The sequence below is a fragment of the Copadichromis virginalis genome, linkage group LG3 (genome assembly GCF_057382275.1).
Source record: "Copadichromis virginalis isolate Kocher_CV1m ecotype Utaka linkage group LG3, C_Virginalis_male_GT1.1, whole genome shotgun sequence".
Taxonomy (NCBI): domain Eukaryota; kingdom Metazoa; phylum Chordata; class Actinopteri; order Cichliformes; family Cichlidae; genus Copadichromis; species Copadichromis virginalis.
This window is the reverse complement of record NC_140620.1, coordinates 46,153,325-46,173,532: the sequence shown is the minus strand read 5'-3', so window position 1 is coordinate 46,173,532 and position 20,208 is coordinate 46,153,325. Positions and strand designations below refer to the sequence as shown.

The 20,208-nt window shown below is 38.4% G+C and overlaps 2 protein-coding genes across 2 annotated transcripts in view; one reads left to right on the top strand and one right to left on the bottom strand.

Moving 5' to 3' along the window:
* The window catches only part of LOC146715010 (uncharacterized), a 92,082-nt gene that overhangs the window by 64,940 nt on the left and 6,934 nt on the right, over positions 1-20,208 (top strand). The window lies entirely within an intron of this gene.
* Positions 9,564-19,320, bottom strand: LOC146715012 (uncharacterized). Its single transcript, XM_085451367.1, has 7 exons — positions 19,060-19,320; positions 12,131-14,103; positions 11,862-12,022; positions 11,552-11,784; positions 11,075-11,201; positions 10,899-10,999; positions 9,564-10,723 (listed from the first exon to the last, which is right to left on the bottom strand). Exons 2-7 carry the CDS (start codon positions 14,085-14,087, stop codon positions 10,624-10,626), a joined length of 2,679 nt encoding a protein of 892 aa, XP_085307493.1. The 5' UTR covers positions 14,088-14,103; positions 19,060-19,320; the 3' UTR covers positions 9,564-10,623.

Here is a 20,208-nt window from a genome sequence, read left to right as displayed (position 1 = left end):
GTTTTAAAGCGTTTACACAGGACCTTGTCTTCTCTCCATTCCTTTGTGACTATGGTTTTTTGTGTTATGACATACAGTACCTGGAGAGAAGATGCACAACATCTTGTTACAGTGCAAAACAGTTGCATTAAAACAAACTGCATCTAAACTATCAAATGCCACACTCTTTACACGGGCCTGAAGTATGTATGGGTAGTTCAGTCAATAATTAAGGTCTCTTTCAGTTATCCATAGGCTAAATGACAGATTTTAAGTGTTTAACTGTTGTAGGACTGTAAGAAACTTTACTTTTGGTGTCAGTGTGGGTGTCTGCTGTTTAAGGCATGATCTCTCATTACAGAATGAGACTAGAGAAATTTACTGTTGGGATTTAGAGACGTTATTCCCCCTTCACATTTCCTGTTGAAGGTTTTTATGACATTAGTATTTCAATAATTTAGAAATTTAAACAAAGTGATTTGGTATGTGATCATTATCGTAGAAAACAGTACAAACGGGAGTAGGCCTGTTGACTTGGGTTGTGGGTAAGCAGGGGGCCTCAAGAACGATTCAAAAGGAAGAACAAACAAAACAAAAATACCAACGCAGTCAAATATTATTACAGGGAGCCTCAGCTATGACGATCACAGACACACATTACTGGACAGCCGACTATTACTGCTAACTTCAGTATTATCAGATTTTACGTCAAAACGGAATGAATTGATTATAATGTAGCTACTAAAAAAAAGAGTTATAGATACTTGTAAAAAGGTCATTTCTTTAAATCCTGTTCACTACAGCCTGTTTACCAATATAAGTAAACGTATTACACATAGAAAACACAGAGAAATTATCATATTTTGCTAAAACATTCGGATTACTATAACTGAATAAGAATCCTTACTTTAAATCTCAGGAGGATGCGCAACGGGAAATACAGGCTGAGAACACTGAAGGCGGTAAAACTTCGGCGCAACACGTACACTTTGAAGAATTCAGACTTATCCTGGTCTCAAGTAAGCTTGAAATCCTGTGATGTTAAGAAAAAAAAGTAGGTCTACAATGTGTGCTGTTTTTACGCGAACATAAAGATTATTTTGCAATGCCGTCAGAAGAAAACGGTAAGAGAAATAACTTACCGCGCCAAAGGTGAGGAATTCAAACGCGTCATATCAGCATTTCCTTCCTGCTTCTCGACGCTGTTACTCCTCTCCTCCTCTCTTCCGGGTCGTCTGGTTTAAGCCGTGCAATGAAGTCTGTACTTGCTGTTGTTGGACAGACTGCTGGGAGATTGTTTGTGTTGTTACATTAATTTGGTTTTACTCTTGAATGTTTTTTGGGGTGGGGGAGCTATCAGGTCTCTCGGTTTAATCACAACATACGAAAGTACATTTTGATAAAACAACAAAGATATCTCATATTATCAAAGAAAATGACGGGAACAGATTTCAGATTGACATAGATTTGGTTTAGTTATGCTCAGTATTGTAGAAAAAAAATCACTAGGTATGGTGGTAAAAGGAAAAAAATCTGTCTTAGTGTTTCATGTTGAACGATGCTCCGATTTCTAAAATGCATCAGGACTTCAGAAGGAACTGTAATCAAGGATGCACAGGCGTATCCTTAGGTTGGCTTTAGTGTAGCTAGAGCAGGTAGCAAGTGTTCTATTAATCGGGAGGTTAGTGGTTTGATCCCTGGCTGTTCAAGGCTACAAGCAACATATTCTTCAGCAAGATACTGCTCCCAGTATTAAGTAGTAAGTTTGAGTGTGTCTGAATGTTAGACAAATACACTGAGGTGTATTTTTTTTTTAAAGAAAACGTACAGTTGTGTAACTGCTCATTTATACTTAGAGGTGTAGCACTATTTAAGTACTTTCAGTAGAAATCTGGAATAAATTAAAGTGCAAACAACCAGGTAGTCTTTATTAGTTTTGTTACCTTTGAAAAGGTCCATACAAAGAACATTACCACAGTCTACATGTTTTTCTGAGAAAGACGGGGTGTAAACCTAGAATATTTATCATGACAAGTGATCTGCCATGGCCACAGAATACAGTTAGAACATTGTGTGCAAAAGATAGCTCATACAACAACATATGATAGATGACACGTGCACAGAATATGGTGTCTATGGTGCTTTTCATTCATAAGGTCAGCTTGGTAAAGAGAAGAAGCAGAAACTACCTTTTGATCACTCATTGATCACACAGGTATTTAGAATTATGACATAAACATCAAGCCATAAAATTCAAGACACAAGACATTTAATTCAATTCAATTTTATTTATATAGCGCCAAATCACAACAAAAGTCGCCTCAAGTCGCTTCATAGGTACAGAGAAAAACACAACAATCATATGACCCCCTATGAGCAAGCACTTTGGCGACAGTGGGAAGGAAAAACTCCCTTTTAACAGGAAGAAACCTCCGGCAGAACCAGGCTCAGGAAGGGACGGGGCCATCTGCTGTGACCAGTTGGGGTGAGAGAAGGAAGACAGGATAAAAGACATGCTGTGGAAGAGAGACAGAGGTTAATAACAAGTATGATTCAATGCAGAGAGGTCTATTAACACATACTGAGTGAGAAAGGTGACTGAAAGGAAAAACTCAATGCATCATGGCAAGGGCGTAGATTTGGTCACCTGATAAATAACAGTGAGACATTCCACATACATGCAGTCACACATGTGCTTCAAATACAGTCATGAACCAACAAGTCATCATCCAATTTCACCTGTGATCTTGTATCACCATTGTTGGTTGGAATATTTGCAAAATCATGACTACCTCATGATATTTTGTCTCAAAAAGTAACCCTATGAATATGTCAGTACCATTAGGATGAAATTATTGTGTCACCAACATTTAACGTTAGACATATAATTCTAACAGCCTCTGTAAACTAATATCCTGGCTTGCTCAAAGCTGCCGTTTTCTCTGACAGTTTCAATCAAAATTAGAAATGCTGCTCTGAGACCGAGAGAACTAATAGTGCTGCATGTTGTGCAGTTAGTTTACAAAACACGTTATTCATGGTTACATACAGTTTTAGACTGATGTGGGCCAAAGCCTAGCATAGCCTGTAACGTTATTGTGACGGACACATTTTATGAGTGGACTTGGCTTTAAGTGACTGACAGGTTTCTTTGAAAAATTATATCCAGGTTCTTCCTTGTTGCTGCCATCCTCCTCTCCTCCTCGCAGCGCAGGCTTGCCGCTGCTAAAACTAAACAGAGCTCCCTGAAAGGCTCAGCCAATCACATTGGCCATATTTGTCACATGAGGTAGGACTCCAGTAGAGAACGTAATTTAACTCTTTCTGCACCGCTGGGTGAATAAGACGCTGACAGATGTTTTTTTTCTTTCTATCGGGTTTGTTTTTCTTTACTCGAAGAGATCAAATTATTGGTGGGGACAATTCTATAATAGCTGGATATTGGTGGGGACGTGTCCCTTCCGTCCATGCCAAATCTACGCTGTCAGACATACGCCCTTGCATCATGGGAATTCCCGGCAGCCTACGTCAAAGAAGAAGAAGAAGAAGAAGAGAATATTACGAAATAAAATAAAATACTGTGTCAGATTTTCTAGAAGCTTTGTACCCCGTGTAGACAGCACTGTGGAGGCTTCACTTTTCAAAGATGTGAGAAATTCTCTCATGTCTGAAGTTTCTTGTTTTATTGCAACTGTTCCAAAATTGGAAATTCTTGTTTCTGCATTTGTTACCCAGGTGTACATTGCTTTTCTGAATTCTCACTCCCATTTGTCAAATTCTGTGTCTCATGTATGCATCAGCTACGAGGCTGTTTGTCATGCAAAATCTATCAGTTTTGCTGATTTTTATGTGTTTTCAAGTCTTGAAAACACATTTAGTCTCTAAATGTGGAGAGACTAACTCCCTCTTGATATTAAACAATGCTGTCTTCACTTAACGGCATGGAGCTGTGGGTAAAATAATAGTAATGCTGTATTATTATCCTGTATGTATATATTAATAATATTTATAGTTAGATGTTCTTACAAAACATTATTTTGTATTATTTATTTCTGTCTTGTACCTAGTAGCTGTTTACCTCCACTCTGAGTTCAGAATATGTCCTCCCAAGACTCCAGATTATGAAGGCAGCTTCTCTCCAATGACTGTAATAAGCACAAGTAATTCTCAATTTATTAAACAAGGACTATTTCATGTGTCACAAATTTCAAAGCTTTTAAAAACACTGAAAACTTCCTTCCTCTCTCCTGGGTCACGTGAAAGATTTATGCATAAACATCACAAAAACAACTTAAAAAAAATCATAGAAATATATGAAAAAAAAGTGGTGGTACTGGCCACCTGTGAAATTTGATTGAAACATTGTTTATTCTGAGAGACATTTCATGGTTCTTAACCAGCAAAGTACATAATGTCTGGCATCACATACAAAATGCCTAAATGAAGCATGTGTGTTTCATGTGTATGTGTGTTGTTTGAATTAACAGTTGTCATTTCAGGAGTACATAGACTGTTGACTTATAACAAAAATCTGTGTTGTACTCTAATTTCCCATGCTGGGACATGTACATGGAGCTGTTAATGGTTAGTTAGAGCATTCTAATCTTTTTATTTTTGTTAATTGTACTAATTGTGTTAATTGTCTCTACCTTACCATATTACCATACCTCACAAATTTGACATAATGAAATTGAATTGCATTTAACCATTCAAGTACATTTCAATTGCTCAAATGAAATGTCAGTACAAATGATTGATGGCACAAATTTGTTTGAAAGGGCAAAGAGGGGTATGCATATGTGCAAATGTATCCATACATTTCAGTTTCATATTACCATATTACCACAGTGAACAAGGCCAGTTCAATCGTACATCGGCTGTATCCCAATTCAGGGTCTGCAGCCTTAAAGGCCACATTTTAAGGCCGATTAAGTCACAGCGATGCAACGAAGGCTGTCCCAATTCAAAGGCTGCTTGAAATGCGTCCTTCAACCTGAACTTCTCTCTTCCAAACTCTCCCAGCTCAGCGTGTCACCAGCTGTCTGTCAGTGGATCACCAGCTTCCTGACAGACAGGAAGCAGCAAGTGAGGCTGGGGGAGATCACCTCTGAAACTCGGTCCCTCAGTACTAGTGCCCCTCAAGGATGTGTCCTCTCACCACTACTGTTCTCCCTCTACACTAATGACTGCACCTCCAAGAACTCGGCTGTTAAACTCCTAAAGTTTGCAGATGACACCACTGTCATTGGCCTCATTCAAGATGGTGATGAGTCTGCATACCGGCAGGAAGTTGAGCGGCTGGTACTCTGGTGCAGTCAGCACAATCTGGAGCTGAACACTCTTAAGACTGTAGAGATGACAGTGGACTTCAGGAGACATCCCTCAACTCTGCTCCCCCTCACCATATCAGACAGCCCTGTGTCGACTGTGAAGACCTTCAAGTTCCTGGGTACAACCATCTCCCAGGACCTGAAGTGGGAGACCAACATCAACTCCATCCTCAAAAAGACCCAGCAGAGGATGTACTTCCTGAGACAACTGGGGAAGTACAGTCTTCCACAGGAGCTGCTGATCCAGTTCTACACTGTGGTAATTGAGTCTGTCCTGTGCTCCTCCATCACAGTCTGGTATGGAGCAGCCACTAAACAGGACAGGAGCAGACTGCAGCGGACTGTACGGGCAGCAGAAAGGATCATCAGCGCCCCCCCCTGCCCTCCATCCAGGACCTGCACCTCTCAAGAACCCGGAAACGGGCAGGGAAAATCATCACAGACCCCTCACACCCTGGACACAGACTTTTTGATCTGCTGCCCTCTGGCAGACGGTACAGAAGCCTGCAGACCAGGACCGCCTGACATAGGAACAGTTTCTTTCCCCTCGCCATCTCCCTTCTTAACAGTTGACCTGTCACACTGCTCCCACTGCCAGACTGCAGCTGCACCTTATGTACATTCTGTAGTATTCATTCCACCTCATTCATTTCTGTATTTTATGTATATAAGTTTAGATTCGTTATTTATAGTTGGTTTACACAGCTTTGTGTATGTATGTGTATGTATGTGTAATGTGTGTATATAGACACGTGTGTGTGTGTGTGTGTTTTACATTGCTGTGCTTGAGAGCCACCATCTACCGGAACCAAATTCCCTGTATGTGTCTGCACATATACTTGGCCAATAAACACGATTCTGATTCAAATGCGTCCTTCATTAATGATATTAATAATGATAATAATGCTTTCTGTAAATTGTATCTATTTTTTCTTTGTTGGTTGATCCTGTTTTTAGTTAAATTAATTTCAATTAAAAAATCAAATGCAATGAGGTGTGAGTGTAACTGTACAAAAAAGGTGTGAAAAAAACAATTAGTTATTTAAAGTCTTATTATGCATATTCAGTCGTACATGACACAATGTGCCATCATGTTAAATGCAAATAACTAGCTGTTAAGAGACATTCCGTGTGACTACAACTTTACAAATGTTAGAATCCCATCAACAAAATATGCAATGGAATGAAAAACATCTACCACATATTCAATTCAATTTTACTTGCACCAAATCACAACAAAAGTCGCCTCAAGGCGTTTCATAGATACAGAGAAAAACCCAACAATCATATGACCCCCTATGAGCAAGCACTTTGGTGACAGTGGGAAGGAAAAACTCCCTTTTAACAGGAAGAAACCTCCGTCAGAACCAGGCTCAGGGAGGGGCGGGGCCATCTGCTGCGACCAGTTGGGGTGAGAGAAAGAAAACAGGATAAAGACATGCTGTGGAAGAGAGACAGAGGTTAATAACAAGTATGATTCAATGCAGAGAGGTCTGTTAATACATAGTGAGTGAGAAAGGTGACTGGAAAGGAAAAACTCAATGCGTCATGGAAATCCCCGGCAGCCTACGTCTATTGCAGCATAACTAAGGGAGGATCCAGGGTCACCTGGTCCAGCCCTAACTAGCAAAAAGGAAAGTTTTAAGTCTAATCTTGAAAGTAGAGATAGTGTCTGTCTCCCGAATCCAAACTGGGAGCTGGTTCCACAGAAGAGGGGCCTGAAAACTGAAGGCTCTGCCTCCCATTCTACTTTTAAATACTCTAAGACATGTGATTGCATGGCATATAGTCACATGCACACATAACCAACATTGACAACATTGGTCAAACTTCATGGTGTCTGAGCAAAAACACATACCGGGGTCATGTTTGGTGGATCCAAAATGCAGACTAAGATGATGGAGTAACTGAACAAAAAATAAACCTTTATTCTGATGAAGAAGCGTCCAACAAGTGGCAGAAAATAAAGTCTATAAAATGAGGAAAAACTCACAGGCAGGAAACAAAGCGTAAGGAACAAAGATAAACTGAGGGTTTAAGTGCACGCAGACACACTGCGAGCTAATGTGGAATGAAACACACCTGGGAAGCTAAAAGTACCTAACACTAAATCAGAATAAGGAGGCAAGAGAAGGAAAACTAAACATAATACACAATGGAGCCATAGAAGAGTCAAAGAACTATCAAAATAAAACAGAAAATAACCAAATACGGAGATAGAGACTTGACAACAAGACACAGGGGAGGCAGGATAACTGAAAAAACAAAATATAAGCAAACCAGTGGTGTGTGGTGACTTTTACAGAAACACTAGCAGAGGCAATTGCCCCCTTAAAATACACACAGACAAAAACATATTATGAAAACATCTCAGTACACATTAAGCTATTATTGGAAAATTGTGCATAAAGTATCAAAAGTAAAACTAATTAATCAGCAGTAAAATGTCTCACATGAGTGTTAAATGGATTAAAATCATTTCTGCATATGTTTAAGACTAAGCTCATTTTAAATATGTGATGTTTAATGTCCACCATCATATCCTATAGAGCATATGTTTGCAGTGGTTGTACTTGATAGATATAGAATTTTATTTTGAACATGCCAGTATAACTGAAATAACAAGACAAAATAAGAAAAACAAACAAACAATACAAAACATTTAAAAAAAAAAAATCAAGTTTTCATTTATATCTCTATGTCTATACAATGTGTGTTCTTTTAAAGGAGTAGGATTACACTTTTCCTGTTCCCACCCCCTTATTTCAAATTTCATTACTTACAAATCAATATTCAGAACTCAACATTGATTGATCCATACATGTTTAACTCTATACAAGTCTACACTCATATACAACACACAAACATACACCCATAAAACAATTTCAGCATATAAACCAAAACAACAACAAACTGCATTTTTACATGAACTAAGCACCCAGTGGTTAGCACCTGCTTAATCTCTGAGCTTATTTTATATCTATGTGGCAAATACGTTAATGAACACTTTAAGCTTGGGTTACTCTGGCCTTGATCTATAAAAAAAGAGGACAAGGCTCAACCACTGAGAAGAAGATTTCCTATATTCATGCAATTTATTATTTTTAAACAATCGTGTGAATTTTGGTGGTTGTCCTGTTAAGATTATGGGGAAAAATGCTCATAAGCTTAAAAACACATGCCTATATTTTGATTTTTCACAATGTTAATTTTGTGTTGTATTTTATTGCACAAAGTTAAAAGGTTTGATTATTTTATGAAATGAACTGAGAATATGCACGGACCTTGGAGATTAAAACCAAAACATACAACGTGAGCACTACGAGATACCAAAGCATGAGGAGTGAAATGGGAGGAGCCAAATTATTCTCAAAGCTAGATGCAGCACAGGGTTTCTGGCAAATAAAGCTGGATGAGAAAAGTTGATAATACTGCATTTTCAATACACCTTTTGGCAGGTATAGATTCCTCAGAATGCTGTTGGTCATTATCTCAGCATCTGAGATTTTTCATCGTGCCTGTATTGAGGAGGTCAGAGCGTAAGATCAAAACACCAGTTCGGCTTAATCTGTAAAACTAATGAACTGGATGTTTTTTTATTCTATATTCTGATTGTGTTTTTTTTTTAAAGAAAAATAATAGCAAAAAATAATTATGTGTATATATAATGGTAATGGTAAAAGGCAGGAGCTTGTTGAGAGGCAACCTGTTATGGAAATCTTGCTGGGAACCCTCAAGCCAGGCGTTTTCACTGTAAAAAGCCTGAAAACAAACAAACAAGGACCACTGCACATTCAGTGTTAATAACATGTAATAACTAATAATAACAAATAACATGCTTTAGCATGTGCTGTTTCTCCTCATTTTGATGCTAATGTAAATGGAATGTATTGGCACTATATAGCCACCATTACAGATTAATATTCAGTTATACTTAAAACAATTGACTGCAGGTCATGAACTCATGAAAAATATTTTTGAGATCATGCACAAGAGTGCTGAGGGGTTATTTTGCCCCTGTACCGCTGGACATCTTTTTAAAGCCAGTCAAGTTTCTCACCCTTGGCCTTGAGAAAGAACCCAGGTTCAAGACATTTCAGTTTTGGTTTCAGGTTTCAGATCTGCAAGCTACTATGTTTTTAATTGAATGAAATTAAATGAAATTCAGCATTTCCACATTCTGAAAGCCTGATTTGGACTATGCTGGTGAACGGAAGGAGCACATCTTTCAACTTCTTTTAAAAAAAGGAATTTATTTAGCTACTAAACATTAAATTTGCAGTTTTTTACAATATGAAAATGAGATAAAATCTTTAATAAAACATACAAATTCTAATATATTTGGTAAATTCTCAATGACATTCACTTTAATTCAAAATACATGTATAGAAAAGTTGGCATAGTACATAATACTAGTATACAGTTGACATGTTGTATATAAATTTTCAAAAATGAAAATGCATACTTAAGGTATTTATTTGCTTCACACAACCAAAATAAAATACATTAAAAGAAAAAAGTAGATTTATCATTTTCCTATCTGGTCTAACACTGTCTATAAAAACAGAAGTGGAAGAATTTATTCATAAGTACCACCAGTGTATTTTTATTTTTATTGGGCACCAGTTTAGCTCAGCGCGTTGTGCAGACGCCCACATGTCATATGGCCGAGAAGGGCCGGCCCAGGTTTTAGTCTGACCCGCGGTCCTTTGCCTCATGTCTTCCCCCTTCTCTCTCTGCTCCTGCTTTCCTGTCGTTTTTCCACTGATCTATCTACTAAAGCTGAAAGTAAAGAATTTTTATCACTAACATTTGCAAATACAGCCACCATAATAGCACATTTTAAATTAACTACTAACTATAAAACCATACAAATAACATTACTGAAGTCTAGTACTAGTAGCTCCCTTAAAATACCATCTCTCCTTCTATCAGGATTTGGAAAGTGGTCACAATGAACAACAGGTGCAAAACTTTGGCTTATTGTGCAGAACACATTTTGATTTTATTAGTTTGGTTTCTGTGGTGTGCTTATATATACACATATGTTTGAACAAAATAAAGCATCCTTCAAAGCTTTCATTAACATCTGTACTTCTACTAATAGTATTTGCTTATATACATTTTCTCTGAATGGTTGTCATGCTGTACAGGCCTTAATGACAGCCTTCATCCTTACTGAATTCAACTTTGTTTAAAGTCACTATTGAGACTCTTGTACTGGGAAACTCAGAGGGTCGTCTGTACTTGTAGATATTATTGCAAACACGGTATTAATGTCGTTTGTTTCTTCTCTTTGAAGCATTTCCTTCTTTCATTCTAAATCCCAGCCTTTATCCTTGGTAAACTTGTAAACACAGCAAACGAGATCAGGAAATAACTTCAATACATCAATGTCAGGAAAATTCTTGAGCCTGCAAACAAGGAAAGTTTTATTAATGAGTAGTAACAAGAGAAGTAAGCTTCCAAATCTGTCATAGTATCAGAAATATTTGTGATTTGTTCATATAGTTACAAGAAATTAACAGATATACACATATAAATATGTGTGTTCATGAATTACATCACTTTTCATTTAGTTTAACTTACTCATGCTCAATGAAATTGCGTATAAAGCGCAGTAACCCCCGTGTGTTTTCAGAGTATGGTGGTCTGACCTTTTCCATCTTCTGAACCAGCTCTTGGGGAAACTGCAACAACAAAACACAGTGGTCATCAACAGGAATTTAGGAATATAGAAGTTTGACCTCTCATCCCTAAGTCACCTTATTTTTCCACAGTTTGAAGGATCCATTAGCATATGCATCCAGTGAATCAGTCAGCCTTTTATTAGCTTTTTGAGAGTTTGCCACCTCCTCCCTGTTGCCAGTCTTTCTCAAATATTCCAACTGCCTGGAAATAAAGTTGAAATTATGCTTTATGAGTACAATAACAACAACAAAACTATGAGGTATATCTTGAATAATAACAGGAGCAGCACAAAAGAGTCTTGCTTAAAAAGACAAGAACAGAAGGGTGGGAAAATAATTTAGTAATTGCTGCCAATGTTAACGTGCCTGTTTGAGTACAAGACAGTTTGACCTCATTTTCCCAACATATAGATTAAGCCAAGTAACAGACTGAAACTCCCCCCCCCCACACACACACACACAGTTTAGGCTCTCATTATTATACAGCATGTGTCTAGCTTTACTGAAGTGAAACCTGAAATCATAGATTCTGTTACAGCATGACTTCCTTACTTTTCAGAAGTCCAGAAGAAGGGATGGTCCAAGCATTCTTCTACTGTGGGTCTGTCCTTTGGCTCTTTGTTGATCATCCACTCTATGAGATCCTTTGCCACCACATCTTGAACTTGATCCAAATTGTAGTTTCCATGGTAAATGTTTGACTCACATTTAAAGGGTTTAATGTTCAAGTCACCAAATGGATGCTTCCTTCGCGACAGGATATAATAAATCAGCATGCCTGCCACCTTAACAGTAACACATCAGTTTAGGGATTTTTACCAAGGTATCTTTCAGTCAATCAAGTTTGTGTAGCAGACTTTACCTGTATGTCAGTGCTTTTCTTGTATGATGCAGATTCTTCTTCTAAAGTCTCTCGGGCCATCCAGCATCTGGTTCCTGCACTGCGTGTAAGTAAAGTTGTTTGGCCTTTGAGTAAGCGTCTGCTTATGCCAAAATCAGCTAATCTTGCCCTCCCAGTAATATCTGCAGGAGGAATAACATGCAAAACTCATGGAACTAAATCATTAATTTATATTTACCTGACACATGTTTATTTTTTTTGTTTTTCCCTGAATTTCAAACATGTCTCACCAATCAAAACGTTCTGGGGTTTGAGATCTCGGTGAATAATTTCAGGATTTCCACAGTGAAGCACCTTTAGGCTTTCAAGAATTTGTTTTACAAGTTCCTTTAACATCAGTGGGTCATGGTCATCATTCTTGATATGTTCTTCCAGGGTGTATTCACAAAGTTGCAGACAAAGATATCCAAAGTTCTCGTCCTCTGCAGCATCAACATATCGTACGATATAAGGATGATCAAGTTCTGGATGTCGTAGAATTACTTCTTCGTTCTTCAGCTCGTCATAGTTGCTTTTAGACATTCTCTTAATGGCAACTTCTGTGCCGTCCTCTCTCAGCCCCAAGAAGACTTCAGTAGCATCACTTCCCTTCGCTATTCTGAATTCTGCATCATTCACATAAATGATGCTTCTGATTCTGGATATTTTACTGTCATCTGTGCCAACAAGTTTCTCCAGTTTGTCCTTCCACCTCTTGCTGATTTGAAGCCATTTTTGTTTATCTGATTTTTCAATGATGCTGTAGTCAAAAGGCTTTACATTTGAAGTTGATTCTAAAACAGAAAGCTTTGTTGTTAGTTCAGTTGCTGCAGTGGAAACTTCAGCATTTGGGTCTTCTGTCTTTTTCTTCTTTTTCTTCTTCTTTTTCTTCTTCCTCCCTAAAGTTGAGGCTGTGTTTCCCTCACATTCTGAGTTTGGTTTGCTCAGATATTCTTTCAGACCTCTCACCACCTTTTTCAGACTGTCATCCATTTCCATTGCTACAGATGTCAGTATGTCCTCGGGCACTGAAGTTATGCCCACTGATTTTAAAATATTTGCTGTCTGTTCAACTGACACCAGGTTTGCGAATATAGCGTACGTGTAAATCCTGATCTTAGTGGAGTGTTGCTCATTTACAAAAGGGGCAACTGTTCTGCATAAGTTCTGTAAAAAGGTGACGTGCCAGTCCTTTGTGCCTTTTGTTTTCTGTGTTATCACATACAATGTTTGTAGCACTGATTCACAGATGTCCGGTCTCTCTTTTAAGCAAAGCACTTTCAGTGCTTGTGGAACTATAGCTACTGCATGCTCATTTGTTATGTCTTCCATTGTGCAGAAAACTCGGTTTAAACTATAGACTGCGCTCCCTACATGTGTCTTGGGAATTTTTGAAAGGCGAATGGCTGCACCTGCAATGTATGTATTTACATTTTCAGTTTCCTTCAGCCATTTAATACACGAATGGCCATATTTTTCTGCATCAGGCCCTGAAACAGTAAAGAGAAGTTCAATCATGGTCAGGTGGAACTGAGGATGTTCCAACAGCATGTGGCTGTTAAAATTTCTGAACACTTCTTCAGGGTTTTTTTTTTCAAAAAGAGCAATGTCCATACTCAAAAAATGTCTGATTTGGGAACACACTCTATCTCCATTTTCTGCAAGGTGATTAACCATCTGAGATATTTTTTTACTGGTAATAAGCCACTGACGATCATTCTTGGGCAGCAGTGTCACCAGAGCACCAGCAGAGATGAGTTTTTTCATGATATCCTCCCTGTCTTTAATGGCTGCAAGTTGCATTGGTGTGAATATCTGTTGTTGCAGAGGAGTAGGACTCCATCCATCTGGATTAGCTTTTGCTGCAAGCAATAGATCCACAACATCAGGTGTTGCTTTGGAGAGTGAGACATAATGCAAAGGTGTCCAGCAGAATTGAGAAGGCATATTTGGGTCTGCACCCTGATGCAAAAGGTAAGAACATATATTTGTTTTTTTATTTACAACAGCAGCAATCAGTGGGGTTATATAGTCACTATACTCTCTAGAGGGGTAAAGTCCATTAACACTAATGTCCTTCAGTAATTTCTTGAGGTTTTCGAGGTCATTGTTTGTTATGCACTGGATTATAGGATGTGTTTCTGTTGGTGGGGGGACTGCTGCCCCACTAACAGAAAATGCCTGTTGTAGCTGAGTGATAATTTCCATCTTTTCTTCAGATTACCTGTGAAAGACAAATCACTGAAATTAGCCAAGTAATGAGAAATCTGGTTCCAGTTTAATCTTACGAAAAGACAAAAGAAAGTCAATAAAGTTTGAGTTTAAAGAATATCAACAGTTTGTAAAAGTTTTCAGAAGCGAATACCGTAATTGTCGGGCTATAAGCCGCTACTTTTTCCACAAGCTTTGAACCCTGCGGCTTTTAGTCAGGTGCGGCTTTTCTGTGGATTGCCCATGATTTTTGTCATATCGTAAGACGATTTGTTTTGTTTGTTCCGCTGTTGTACGGCACTACGTTGCCTGGTGGAAGGGCATGTGATCAGACACACAGTATCGGGGTTCAAGAGTGGTGTGTTGGTCACGTGTTGTCCGCCAGACAACATAGTGCCGTACAAGTAGCGCGAAAAACAAACTTCAAAGTAGCGCTACGCGTTCAGCGGGAGTTGTGGATGATGTGCGGCGATAAACTTGCGAAAAGCAAGTTATGCTCAACTCCACCAGTGGAATCTGACAGCGTGGAAAAGTGTGAAAACATCAATGATCACCAACGGATTTCGAAGGGCTGAATGCTGCATGATGGAGAGGAGGACACCGCCACGGCCCTTCTGAGGGTGTTCGACTCCGACACTGACAACGAGGATTTGTTTGGTTTTGAAAGTGACAACGAAGGAAAGAAGCGGAGAGTGGATGACGAAGCCATCCTGAGCCTGTTTGTTTCCGACACTGGAGAAGAGGACTTTGGTGGTTTTAGTGGGCAGGAAGATGGTGGTGAATGACTGACTTTTCTTCTTGTTAAAGCTGTGTCGCTGCACCTGAGCCTAAAAGGTAGTCTGAATCTATTTTTCTGGTGTGCTGTAGGTTATTGTTATGTACTACATTTGTTACTCATTTATGAAGCACAGTACATGTTTCCTACTTGTAATTACCGCTACTTGTACATATACCTAAAAGGTTATGCAAATATGTACCCACAACTTGTTTTTCAAAATATTAATAAAAGGGGTGTGTCTCCAAACAGCCATCTCTTTCCTGACAATTCCCTTTGTGCATATTCTCTTACATATGATAAGTCATCATTGAAACACCTGCGGCCTTTAGTCAGGTGCGGCTAATGTATGTACAAAACAGGATTTTCCCCTGATTTTAGCTTGTGCGGCTAATATTCAGGTGCGCTTTGTAGTCCGGGAAATACGGTAATTCTATTTTGGCTACCACATTGGAAGATTCATGTACATAATAATATTTACTTGCCAACACTGACACCCTTAGTTATAATTAATCAATTATATGAATTTTGCTTGTCTTATAATGAGGTAAATCCTCCTAGTAATAAGAAAGTTTTGGGCACAAAATGAAGAAAATCCTGCTTTCACTTTACTTTCAAACTGTATTGAGCAAATATGTCAAATATGAACATTTCTGCATTTATCTTTATTAGTTTCTGAGACAGTCGTGTTCAAAAATTCACTCCAATTTCAATCTGCAAGAAAAATGGCTTGAAAGTGGTTTGGTGGGCCTTTTTAAAAATATGTACAAAGGTAAAATTATCAGCAGAGATGGGCAGTAACGCGTTACTGTAATCTGATTACTTTTTCAAGTAACGAGTAAAGTAAGGGATTACTATTGCAAAAACGGTAATTAGATTACCGTTACTTTCCCGTAGGAACGCTGTGTTACTGCGTTACTAAAACCGTGATTTTTTGCGAGAATGTCTCACGACAGTGACGTAAGCGAGTGCGCCGTTAGTGACAACAGCTGTGTGCAGATCAACAATGGATAATATATCGATTGTGGGAGAGAGTATGAGCGTGCAGCGTTTAAAGCGTGGAAGTACTGACCTTACTTTGAGTTTGATTCCATAAAAAGTGACAAAAACATTAGTGTCCATCGTGCGTGGGAAGAAAACTTCTTTTTACAACGAAAAAAACCCTAAACTTCCAAGCAAGCACCGAGTGCGCAACGACGTAATGGGAAACTCACAGAGAAACTCGCGGATTCTTCAACTGACCGCGGCACACCTGCACCAGGATAAACCTCCGCCTACCGCAGTCCTGCTTTACAGGTGAAAATAGAGCAACAGGACCGCTGAGTCTTTGACTTTATTTATTTTCTGCTGTGTTTGACTTGCATCTATTTGAAAGAGTGAGTGTAAACACAAAAAATATTTTATTTTATGTGCTGGAATGTGCAGAAAATAGGTTTAAATGTTAAACTAATTTATTCAAGTCAAAGAATGTTGCATATAATTATATTTTTGCTTGATGCATAAAGTTAAAAGATTAAAACTGATAAAACAAGTTAAAAAAAAGAGACTTTTCCATTTGATAACATTTTGTATGATGGATTATGTAGAAAAAGTAGAATTGGGCTGAAAGATCTATCGCTTTATCACCTCTTCAGGTTGTAAATCGTGGTTTTAAAAAGTAACTAAATAATTAAGTAATTAATTACTTTTGAAAATAAGTAATCAGTAAAGTAACGGGATTACTTTTTTGGGGAAGTAATCAGTAATTAGTTACTGATTACTTTTTTCAAGTAACTTGACCAACACTGGTTATCAGCAATCCTTGTTTACTAAATATTTAAACTTTGGACCATAAAATCAGAGATGGCGGAGCACAAAATATTCTAAAAGTTATGATGATTTGAGACTGGAGTGACTCAAGTCTTGAAAATGAAAAATAGGCACATAATTAACTTAACTAACTAATTAACGCCAGTATTTTATTCTTTGTGGCCAGGACAATTTATTGATATTTTCGTTTTTGTGGTAAAAGTTGTTCAAGCCAACTGTTTCCCCATGCTATGTACATGTCCAAACATTACCACAGATTTCAATATGTGAAAGAAAGGTCTGGAAGTGTGTCAACAGACCATTTTTAAAATAAATGCATCTTCAAAAGGTATATAACATATCAAGCTAATATTTCACAGCAATCATTATAATGTTCCCATTTTCTACCATAACATTTTTATGTAGCTCAGAGATGGTTGATGATGACCCAGCTCACATATATCACAACATTTTTGTTGCTGTGATTAAACAATAACATCGGTGTGGTTTTTTCAATCAAGCATACAGAGCCCACTGTTTCTACTGGTGTTCTAATCATGTTAATAAAATTTCTTTACCCAAAGAAAACTTTTATTATTTTAATTAGTAACATGTGTGTTTATCTACAGTTTTATTCTATGCATTACAGAGAATAAAGTAAAGGTTTGAACAGTGAGGGCTGCAGCAGTACAATTGAAGAAGAGTTATAAAGAAAACAAGACAAGCTAATTAATAAATTATCGTATGTCTTGTTTATGGTTGCAGTGGCAGTCTCCGATGTTTTAGATTCAATGTGTTGGTTAAACAGATGTGTCATAGATTTGCCTTGCATGACCCACTACAGATAAACAGGAAATCATTGTGTCTGTAATTTCACCAACATTAAAATGTTTGTCTAATGTTCTTGCTGCTGTTATTATTATTATCACACGCCTTTCTGTGATGTGGACGAGGATGGTCAGCACTACAACTACTGTACACACTTTATTATCTGCACTCAGAGTGGCTGTTAGCCCACCTATGCTACGCTGTCAGTGTGACAGTCCAACCAGATTAATGGCTGAAAGGTGCACTTGGATTCATTCTGACCAGATTTCAGATCAACACTTCTTGTTTGATGTTCAATAGAGACAAAACCTCTGCAGCTGTCAGTGTTTTAATGTACTGCTCTCTTTTGTCTCATCGTTTCCATTTACAATAATGGATTACACAGCAGTGGGAAATATATTTTCATCACAGTAAAGTGCTGTAACTAAATTTAAGGTTGTAATTCACCCACTGTTATCTTCTTCAATGCCTTGTACTAACATAGTGCAGCCTCGCCTCTGTCAGTGCGCCCCAGGGTGGCTGTGGCTACAATGTAGCATTTACACACTGGCTAGTGTGTAGCCAGTGTGTAAATGTGTGTGTGAATGGGTGGATGACTGGATGTGTAAAGCGCTTTGGGATCCTTAGGGACTAGAAAAGCGCTATACAAATACAGGCCATTTACAATTTTAACCATTAGAGAAAAAATAGCCTATAAAAATCTCGCCAACTTAACATTATGCATAGCTACTTTCAGCACCATTGATAATTATTTATTTGGACTCTTTTTCTTCAATTGATCTTTCTCAGTTAGCTTCAGTAATTACTTCCTCCAAACCATCAAAATGTCAGAATTTGCAAATTGACGATGATTCATCTCATAAACTAAATGTTATACAATAATATTTGTCACTTTCTGCCAGCTAATTTTGAATAAATCAGTATGCAGGCCTGTGTAGGTCTTAGCATCTCTTATAAATGTGCATTAAACCATTTGTTTTGTTTTATCAGGGTCAATTTATATTTCATTTATGCAGACTAATTTTTTATGACTTTATTTGGGATGGTTTGGTAACCAAACTCTTTCTACCAGCCAGAGTAATCACTGGTGGAATTTAGTAAAAAACAAATAAACAAAAAAAACCTTTGATGCGGACATATAGACTACGAGTTATTACACAGCCTATGTATGTACCTAAAACACTCACTTTAACTCCAGCGACTGCGCCCAGTCATGGCGTTTTAGCTAATCATCAGTGCACGAGTTGGACAAAGCAGGAACTCTTACAATTGTGAATAGATTGGCCCATACTGTGACTCCCACACTGTGGAAAAGGAAGGGCAGCGGTGAAGCTCTTTTTCTGAGTAACTCTGACCAGCTGATATTATGGCTGATATGAAGATATTTTTGGAATCTCCGCAACAAAACGCAACCCTCGACGCCAATGAACATAGGGTGTGACCAAAGAGTTAAAAATATTCCGAAGAGGGCTCAAAGCGCACGCTTTCACATGGGTCATTTCATAAAGAAAGCAAAAAGATTATTTTACGATGAAGTTTTAAGATAACTGGTGGAGGATTGTCAGAAAATTTACTTACAATTTCTAAGAGCGGTGTCTGTTGTTCTGATGAGGCCCACACCTGTCAGGTTACTGCACTTTCTTCACTGTGCCACGCTGTCTCTTCCGGTTTCTCCCATTTCCGGGAATACATTCCAAAGTTGTTGGACCGATTCAGGCCAGAGAAATGTATTGCTGGAAGGTGAATCGAGTCCATCTCAGGTTTGTGGGATGTCTTCGTGTTTTTTTTGGCGGCTTACAGATCACAGTCTACTTCAGGGGAACCTTGGAATTTTGTCTATCCCCGACAGAATTTGTTTGCCCTGCGTCAGGAGCGCGCACTGGGCTGTTTTAGTTCAGAAACACTTCTTATGGTGACTTAGTACTAGAGATGGACCGATCCGATATTACGTATTGGTATCGGTCCGATACTGAGGTGAAAAGGAAGCGATTTGTCCCGTACTTCAGCTTCAGCAAATAGACACAAAGCTGGAGTTATTCTGTGTTTTTGCTGCGCAGTTGCATCTACTTCTCTCATTCTCTCCCCCCCCCCCCTTTCCTGTTATTACTTCAAACATGAAACTGATCAATGATCGGCTTTTCTGCCGCTAGTCCCGTCTTTCTTGTTTGTTTATCGCCCACTTTGCACTAGAAAGAGGAGACCAGCGGATAAACAACAGGAAATGTCAGGAAATAGGTGTAACAACTGCATTATGTTGTTGTTATTTGCCATTGAGAAACATTTTTTTATGCCTTTACTGTCATGTTATGCTGGAGCAAACACAGCTTCTCATATTCTGCTTTTCACTCTTGTTCTCTCTCTCCCTCTCTCTCTCTGTCTCTCTCTCTCAAAACATGACAGTCAACAGTAAAATTCTTAAAGGTAATGTATTAACACAGTGATCAAAAAATAAAAGAGTCCAGTGTCCTATTTGTGTACAAAGTAAAAACACACAGTCCAAGGCCAGAGCCAGCTATGCCACAAAGCCAGTTGCACTCCACACGTTGTTCACTTCCACAGGGGTAGCAGTTGTCCTCTGAGACCCACCACCCCGTAAGTAGATAGCCAGTGATCACTGGCCTCTGCAGCTCAGCTGTCTTTAGGCTGTGGCATATTACACGCCCTGGTCTGCACAGAGAGACAAAATAACACGGTTCACTATATAATTCACAGCGCACAACCCACCCA

Coding starts and splice junctions, on each gene's coding strand:
- LOC146715012 (XM_085451367.1), bottom strand. CDS start 14,087: ATGGAAATTATCACTCAGCTACAACAGGCATTTTCTGTTAGTGGGGCA. Junction 12,023..12,130: donor ACCCCAGAACGTTTTGATTG/GTGAGACATGTT, acceptor TTCCTCCTGCAG/ATATTACTGGGAGGGCAAGA. Junction 11,785..11,861: donor AGAAAAGCACTGACATACAG/GTAAAGTCTGCT, acceptor GTTACTGTTAAG/GTGGCAGGCATGCTGATTTA.